Source organism: Mastigoproctus giganteus, chromosome 6 (assembly GCF_048544385.1).
Source record: "Mastigoproctus giganteus isolate SK-2022 chromosome 6, ASM4854438v1, whole genome shotgun sequence".
NCBI classification, from domain to species: Eukaryota; Metazoa; Arthropoda; class Arachnida; order Uropygi; family Thelyphonidae; genus Mastigoproctus; species Mastigoproctus giganteus.
In genome coordinates, this window is record NC_143580.1 from 10,883,116 (window position 1) to 10,892,672 (window position 9,557).

The following is a 9,557-nucleotide window of genomic DNA, read 5'->3' on the forward strand; positions in this document are numbered from 1 at the left end:
AAAGTGGAGAAAATCACAGACAAAACCTTGAATTAGTTGCATAGATTTTCATAAAAAGCAGGTAAAGATTTTGCTAGAGAACAAAAAAATTACATCAGACTGCTACCACTACTACTACTACTACTACTAATAATAATAATAATATAATTTTATTAGTAGCATTAAATATGAACAATAATAAAAAAAAATAATGGTTCCAATTACTATGGAATGGTTCCAGGAACGTGACAATGACTTTTTTTTGCCTAATAAAGTGGCTTTGTACTCCGGCGCATTATCCTGCTGGAAGTGACTATCTGACTGAGGATAAACTGTCAACATAAACGGATGCACTTCGTCAGCAACAATGTTTAGGTACGATGTGGCATTCAGATGCGAATCTATGGTTATCAATGGACACAACGTGTGCCAAGAAAACATTCCCCACACCATAACACTACCCCTACCAACTTGCACAGTAGTCGTCAGACATAACGAGTCCATGGACTCATATTGTTTTTCGCCAAATTCTGAGCCTTCCATCAACATGATGCACCAGGAACTTCGACTCGTCAGACCAAGCAACTGTTTTCCAATCTTCGATAGTCCAGTGCTGGTGTTGCTGTGCCCACAGGAGGTGAGCTCTCTTGTTCTTCTTGATAACAAAGGTAAGCGATGTGGCCGTAGGCTGTTGTAGCCCATTCGCGACAAAGTGCGACTAGTGATCCGCAACAAAGTTGTATTCTGACGTGATGAGCAACATTGTGGCCCGTCTGTTTGCTTGAATAATTCTAGTCATCCTCTTGCACAATTCTAGCCATCATCAACAAGCGATTTTCTTCCACAAGAGTGCCGTTGAGATTATGTTTTCTGTTCACTGAACCATTCTCGATACACCCTTGAAACTGTGGTACGTGAAAAGTTCAGGAGAACTGCCGTTTCAGAGATGCTTTGTCCAACACGTCTTACAACTACTACCATGCCAGAATCGCAGTCCGTTCGATCACTCCTTTTCCCCATTCTCCCTACGGTTTGTACGCTTAAGTGATACTATAAAGGTTGTCCAGATGCATTTATATCTACAACTGCGGCCATGTGACTTGCAACGTTGTGGGACAAACCATTTGTGTGCACAGCACGGATGTACCTAATAAAGTGGCAGCACAGTGTATTTCTTTTAAATTTCATACTTGGGTTACCTGAGAAGAACCTCATCTAACATGGGTACTGCGACCAGAAATAGTGCATTTCCGTTGTTGGACATGCCTGTTTAACTGGATGAAAAGCTCCTTTTCAGGAGAAGAAAGCTTACTGTCGGGAATAGACACAAACTAACTCCATTTATGGAGTCAAAAGCTTCTCACGGATTTTTACTGCTACGTGATGATGGAATAATTAAGATTTAATCATATCCAACAGTAAAAAAAATCTATATTCTTTGATCGTGGGGAAGCAGTAGCTCCCTTTAGACCCTAACTGAACTTGGAACTTGCTCTTTGATGATCACCATTCTGATATCTACGAGAACAAATCTTGAAATAAATATTTCTAGGAATATTTATTTCAGGAAATAGTATATTTGATAAGAATTTTATACCGAATAAGATTTAAGTTTTGGGAATGACAGCAAGAACAGTCCGAGTTTTCGAAATTTAGCATTAACATTAGGATTATTAGTGGCAAATTATGCAAGAAATCAAGTTTATACAGCATCAGCGGCAAAAACGGTACGTCACATTTCACCTATTCTTCCCCTCTAATAGTTTCTCTAGTTTTTCATTCAATTCAATTCATTTAAGCTATGAACTTCCATAACAACGGATGGAGGTTTCTTCCAGCAATCGACCAGCCACTGGGTAAACTTCCTCACATTTATACTATAACCATCTTTCCTCAATTTGAATTTAGCATTAGCATTAGTAGAGGTGTGCAATGCAAGAAAGCAAGCTTATACAGCATCAGCAAAAAAAAAAAAAAAAAAAAAAAACCTCCCATTTCACCCCTCAATTCGTTCCAAATGCCTATCCAGCTCAGCCTTAAATTTATTTAGATTATCAACTTCTCCACAAAAGATGGAAGTCTGTTCCACTAATCAACCACCCGCTGGCTAAATACAAACTTCCGCACATCTATTCTACAACTGTCTTTCTTCAATTTGAATCTATGTCCCCTCAGGTTCTTAATCTGAGCAAGAGGAGGCACATCAGCATTGAGCTTGCTCAACCCATTCAAGGCCTTGTACACTTCAATCATATCACCTCGCAGGTGCCTACTCTCCAAGAAAGGCTTAAGTCCTGCAATTTGCAGAACTTATGCCTTTCTTGGTAAGAGCACTCCTTTTGTTCCACTCACCACTCTTGTTGCCCTTCTTTGCACGCGTTCTAGGAATTCTACTTCCTCCTAAAATGGGGACTCCAGACCTTTACACAGTACACTCATCGTGTGGCCTGACCATTGCCTTGTACAATGTGATAATCACTTCCCTATCCCTGCTAGCAAAATTCCTATATATCATTGACACGATATTTGTACCTACTCATTTGAGTAGTCTGAGCAAGAGATAGAATCCTCTCAGTATTGAACTTGCTCAATCAATTCAAAGCCTCAAACACCTCAATCAGACCACCTGAAAGGTTCCAAGTCTCCAACACTTAAATTGGTAGAACAGAAGATTTTTTCTTGGCAAGAGCACCCCTTCGTTGCCCTCACAAATCTCGTTGGTGAGGGCAACGAAGGGACAATGACTATCACTTCCTTATTCCTGCTGTCAAAATTTAACTTCCTGTATATTATTGACAAAACCCCATGAGCTGTCCTGCAACCTGTCTACATAGCTCAGGAACTTCATCTCGACTACAAAATTAACCCCAAACCTTTTTCTTTTTCCACTGACCTGAGGGTGGTACCAAACAGTTGGTTTATCACTATGAGATTACTGCTACGTGATGATTTTTTAGTGCAATGTGATCATTGAATCATTAATATTTGATGATATGCAGTATTAAAAAATGTATATTATTTTGATCTTGGGAGTTACTGCTTCACATTAAGAAATATTTAAGATTAAGAAATACTCTTCAAGGTTTAGGCATAAATGGATGTCAGATGAACTAATGAGGCTCGTGGCAAGGAGAAAAATACATGGGATGTATATAAATTATGAGGATACACAGAAGCCTATGGTATATATAGAAGCCTATGGTCTGCAATCAAGTCACAAAGGAGGTTAGGCAAGCGAGGGAAGATTATGAGAAATCTTTGCAAAGATAAACACCAAGAACTTCTTTATTAATAAAAACTCTAGAAGGAAGGGGATCAATTAGATTGGTGCATTTGATATTGAACGGGTGGACTGTTGATGATCCTGCTCGGATAGCTGACAAAATGAACGAGTATTTTGCATTTACATTCAGACGAGAGGAATTCTGTAGGGAAGTGAAGGACAGAAGCTTATTAAACTCTAATAGGGAGCTTAATAGTTTTGTAATAACTGAGAACAAGGTGGAGAAGAAATTGTTGAACTTAAACATAAGAAAGGCACCTGCGGTGAATGGAATCTATACAGTTATATTAAAGGAAGCGACAAAGAAGTAAGCAAACCCTTAGCCATGATTACAAGAGCATCCTTGGACTCAGGGGAGGTCCCTCGTACTGGATATGTAGAAATGTATCCGCAATTCACAAAGGGGGGGGATCAAAGGTTCACACGAATAATTACAGAACAATTAGTTTAACTTCTGTACTCGGAAAATAATGGAGTCACTGGTTAAAGATGCATTGCAGGATCATCGAGACAAGATTGCTTGGGTTTGTTAAGGGAAAGTCTTGTCTGACAAATTTGATTGGATATTATGATGTGATGTGAATACTCCAAAAATAATCTTTATATTTACTTCGATTTTAGAAAACTTTTTAATTCTGTTGTGCATGGTAGACTACCGTATTTAAAGACAAAATGCTCAAGGCATAATTCCAAATTGGTTTAAATTAACTGCATAATATCGGTTTCATAAAATTAAATTACTTATGTATTGTAAAGGCATCGTTTTAATTATCTCTGATATTGTGGCTACCATCACAATACGATACCAGGTATTGCACTACTTCGAATAAGTAATACTTCTTTAGTAGGGAAGATTACTGTTACTTATTCTCATTGGGCACCACTACCCAGACGCACCGTTTCAAAGCTTGTTGTGAATTTAATGTTTAAAAAACTATTGGACCAGATCTATCAAACCAAAATAAATGAATTATAACATTCAAATTATCATGGAAAATCGTAATTCAGAATGAACAGAACTGTGTTGATGAGAATATTAGAGCCTATGAGGTCTAGATTTTTATCAAGAAAACAGAATTTTGTAATAAATGAAAAATACCAGGTGCCTTTTTTGTTAAATAACTAAAACTAGTATTTAGATGAACCTCATCTCCAATCAAACTGCACAGAAGAGGTGGCTCACCCTACCTTTTCAGAAACTTATCAGACCCTAAACGCCATTTTTCCAGATGTAAAAACCTTTGCATGAATGCAGACATAGTTTATTTCAAGTCCCAGAGACATCCCCTAAAGGTCCCAAACCTTTTCCGTTTTCGAAGCTTCCACACACGATATTTACCACTTTAATTAAAAATATCGTGAACATTTTTCTTGCTCAAGGGATGAGCGAATTGCAAGATTACCTCCTCCAGCGTGAATTGTCTTATTCTCAAAAACCTACAAATTTTCTTCCAAACTTCGTGCGCGAATCGACAGTAATAAAACAAATGGTACACTTTCAATTTCGGCACAAAATCGCATAATCTGTTACCTGTCTGACTAAATCTATACGTGATATCATTCATTCATATATTTCTGTAACCAATCAGGCGCCTCCGTAGCCAGGTGGGAAGGAGCAGCAGTGCGTAACACACGCTTCTTGATTAGACCTGGGTTCGAGCCCGTCACCACCAAATACGGAGGATGCGGCAAGGTCAGGTAATGACCACCGCATATTCCCGGAGCAATATGGCCTTAATTGCTAATGCCTCCTAAAAACCAAACAACAACAACAACTGTGACCAATCCTCATTGAAAAGTCAATACGCGATGGGTAGTTTCTGCCAATTTTTAGACTTAAAAAAAACAAGTACGCGTTATGGTTTCCTAAATATCCCCAGGGCTCACATCTGATGAGTATGGGTTTGGCACCCTCAGGGTCTGGGCTGGATATCATCATTCTTCTTTTTCTTGGTGAAAGAGAAGAATGATGATAAATTGGAAAGTGATTTATCAGTCAATTAACATCTGTATTTGGATTTTATGAATTTCATCATTGAAAAAGTGCTTTCGCAAAGGTATGTGCTCCCGAGCATTGAGCACATCTTGAGTCCAAAGTCCCTCAATTTCGGATAGCGCTCTCTTGGTAATAATTTAAAAAAAAATCTTCTCCTTTTTCGATTCAGTATAAAAAGGGTCGGATTGCAAATCGCACAATTCCAGTTGGAGGTCAGATCTTACGTTTTCAATGCTGTTGAATTGAATTTCATATCTGTTGAATGAAACTGAAATATCTTCTTCAATTTCCTCAATTACGCCAAATCGATTCTCAAAATCCTCCATGATTGTTTCAGTGCACTTTATATGAGCTGAAAATGATGTTCTCTCAAAATTCTTCATTTCTTCAAATAGTTTTTTGCAATTAGGAAAAAAAGTAAAAATATTATTGGTCAATGTTGATTTCAAAAGCTTCGGTTTACTTTTAAAACCATTCAAATGACCATATAAGGTGGCAATATTCTGTTGTTTGCCTGCAGCTTTAAGTTCACCTCATTCAAATGGTTGGTCATATCTGTTAAAAATGCAAAATCATATAAAAAGGTGTGATCTTGCATTTGATTTTCAAATTCTGTTGTGTCAGACTTCACTTCGTTTTTAAGAAATATGAGTATTTCTTTCCGAATGGCAAAAAAGTGCTCCAGACATTTTTCGGCACTTAACCAGTGAATATCAGAATGGAGAAGCAAATTGCCATATACAACATCCATTTCGCTCAAGAAATCGCGAAACTTACGATGGGTCAGAGATCTATAACCTCCTCGTATAATATTGGTTACTTTTACAACTACTTTCATAGCATTGACTTGACGTAGTTCCACAGAGAGCTTCTTGATGAATGATGCAATGAATGGTAGGGCAGTTAATATTATTTCGTTTCAATAGTCCACAAAACCCGATTCCAGTCCCCATCAAAGCTTTGGCCCCATCAGTTATAATGCAGGAACATTTATCGAATCCTCCACAGTTTATAACAGAGTTTTGAACTGCCTCGAAAATATCAGCACCTTTAATAGTCCCATATAAAGATACAAGACTGAGCAGTTCTTCATTAATAGTAAAGTCCTCCTGAACAGTTTGAACAAAAATTAAAAGTTGACTTACGTCTACTTGATCAATGCTTTCATCCAGACACAATGAAAAGTACCCACATTTTGCCATTGAATCACACAGCTTTTTTGAAACGTATTGATCCATGTGTTCTACACGTATCCTTGCCATCACAGTTGCGAAGTTAATGCCACAATATGAGAGATGCCAAATGGTGAACAGAATGATACTGTATTTAAAGACTAAATGCACAAGGCATAATTCCACATGGGTTTAAATTAACTGTATAACATCGATGTAGATACATCATAGTTAATCCATAAAATGTGCTCATTGAGAATAAGTAACTACTGTTACTTATTCTCAATGAGCACCACCCACTGAGGGAGTAGTCTTCTACTAGAAAAGCATTACTTATCCGAAGTAGTGCAATACCTGGTATCTCGTTGTGAAGTTAGTGACAATATGAGATATAATTGAATGTCTCTTAACTATATTTCCGTACATCTATTAAACCAAACATTTAATTTTATGTGCGGTTAAATAGATGAATGGAAGTTTGCCTTTTGCCAGCGGGTAGTTGATTGCTGGAACAAACTTCCATCTGTCGCTGCGGATGTTGATAGCTTTAATAAATTCAAGGAGGAACTCGACAAACGTTTAGAGAGGATGGATGTGTGAAATGTTTTTTTTTTTTTTTAGACAGGGGTTCGAGCCCGTGCCCACCAAATACGGAATATGCGGAAAGGTCAGGGAATGACCACTGCATATCCCCAGAGCAATATGGCCTTAGTTGCTAATGCTCCTAAAAAACAAATAACAAAACAAGCTTCATGTGAGCTGTAAAGTTAAAGAGCCGCAGTTACGTGTTAAAAGAGCTGCATGCGGCTCATAAGCCGCAGGTTGCCGACCCGTCCTATGCTGACTTCTTTTCTTCCTCTTTGTGTGTGGTTGCTGAATGACGTTTCCGAAGCAGCCACGAATCGAGACATATTTTGCTGGATCGAAGTGGGTCAGCGGTGGGCCTACGATTTTAAGAAACAGTTGTGAAGAAACTGTTTTTTTATCAACGGAGTGCTGATTGGGCTGGTGATCAGATTCATTTTTGAAAATCCTCGTTTACATTCACTCGATGAAATTGGTATTGAACTCAGAGTGTTCATCAAATTCTTCAATTCTTTAGAAACCTTATCAATTCAGTATCCCCAAAATCCATGCATTGCATCTTTCATTTAACTGTAACCTAATTGACAATTTTCTAATTTCACTTTCACCAAATGCCAACAATTCATGTTTAGAAGGATTAATACCTTCGTTGTCCTTGTTTTCCATCTCTCGTCATCAGCATTGTCACTACAGTAGTTTTTAAATTTGAATTTTTTCTTCTTTTTTTTGAAACTTTTTTTTCCAAAATGCCGGTGTCATTCAGATATTCAGGTACTGTGACCATGTAAACAGAGATAGGGAAAATGTGGATAACGCACTTCCGCAAAACAACTGGTGATTATTTGTCAGGATAAAAGAAAATCACTTTTCTAATTCTCGAACAGGGCACTTACAGTTGATTCACAAAAGTGTCCAACCTACAGCCCGCAAGGAAAGTGAACTAAAACAGCATTTTAAATTTTGTTAATTATCAAAAAAATTCTCATTAAATGTTTTGTTCAGTAAATATAATTTTGTATTGTACCTAATAAAATTTATTTTACATGCAACAAGATATGGAAAATGTATTTTGAATTTTTTTGAATATGGCCCCCATAAGGGAAAAGTGTGGACACCACTGCAGTAGAAGGTGGGTCAGAGCCCATTGGGAATACCCCTTGATCTGCTCATTCTTGATTAGCGCAACCCCCTCCGTATGTGGGATAGGTGGTCGGATAGGTTTTACCAGATACCACTAAGTTGTAGAATGCTTTAGATCTCTTAATTCGCACAGCAGCACTAATTGCCTAAATTTCCTGAAGGGCAAAAATGTGAACACTGCGTGCCGAGTTAATTCTCTCCTAATCTATTTGCTATATGAAAATTTTCTTTGTTCAAAGGAAACTATTTTAAATGTAACTTCCAAGAGGAATTCAAAATAATTCGCTATAAAAGGACTTCGTTAGGTCCAACTGAATAATTTAGAATTATAAAAATGGTTATAAAGTTTTATATAGAAAATATCTTGACAATAGACAGTGAAAAATGCAAATTGAGTTAAATAATTTTAAGCTTATTTGAGTAGTAGGTAAACATGTGAAAAAAATTTACAGAATATTACAAATTTCGAAGTACACTGCACCCAAATGTCACTGTTAATAAAGGTGCTGGTACGACGTACTGTTGCATACCGTCCCAAAAAAAGCACTGCAATATAGTATATACAAACATTAAAATGTAAAATGTGTTTGTACTTCTTTGCCATGACCAGTGCATAGTGTAGGTAGATGCAATTTCCTTGGAGAGACAAGTGGCTCATTGATGACATTTTTTGCTTCTTGGTGTGAGATTACAAAATCTCACAACCTTCACATCACCACAAGCTATCCATTTATGATGATCACATTTGATTTTTTTTTTTTTTTTTTAACAAGAATTTCAGACTGTCATAAGTTCCTTTAAGCATACAAAACAAGCAATCAAAATTGAAGGTAAAGTTCCATTTTGTAAAAGAACCTCTTTTAAGCTCATCACTGATCTTTTAATAAAGAATTTCCATTCCGCCAACTGATCCTACGTAACATCCAGTGCACTGATTAAACAATTTGCATTGGTACATAACATAAGCAAGCCCTTCTTGGGGAAGAAGGGAATGAACTCTTTTACTCTGTGCCTATATCAAACAAATAACATGGCAGGTGTCAACTGACTCATTTTATGTTTGTTGTTGTTGTTTGTTATTTGGTTTTTAGGAGCATTAGCAACTAAGGCCATATTGCTCCGGGAATATGCGGTGATCATTCCCTGACCTTTCCGCATCCTCCGTATTTGGTGGTGATGGGCTCGAACCCCGGTCTAATCAAGAAGAGTGTGCTACGCACTGCTGCTCCTTCCCACCTGGCTACGGAGGCAGCCTCTCATTTTATGTGACCTGAAGCCTATAGACTGCTGTGTTCAATTCTTCAGTAGATCCAAGTTCTGTAATAGATCATTCAGTTTAGAGTTTGTGTAAGCTGCTGAGTCTTCCCTGATGGATTGAGTCTTCAACTTCCCCAGTACTTTC

The 9,557-nt window shown here is 37.5% G+C and overlaps 1 protein-coding gene across 1 annotated transcript; it reads right to left on the reverse strand.

The window, feature by feature from the left end:
* Positions 1-6,049: 6,049 nt before the first annotated feature.
* LOC150083910 (general transcription factor II-I repeat domain-containing protein 2A-like) lies at positions 6,050-6,520 on the reverse strand. Its single transcript, XM_090375596.1, has one exon. It carries the CDS (start codon positions 6,518-6,520, stop codon positions 6,050-6,052), a length of 471 nt encoding a protein of 156 aa, XP_090231722.1.
* Positions 6,521-9,557: the final 3,037 nt, after the last annotated feature.

Excerpts from the sequence above, each read along its gene's own strand:
- LOC150083910 (XM_090375596.1), bottom strand. The coding sequence starts at position 6,520 with ATGGCAAGGATACGTGTAGAACACATGGATCAATACGTTTCAAAAAAG.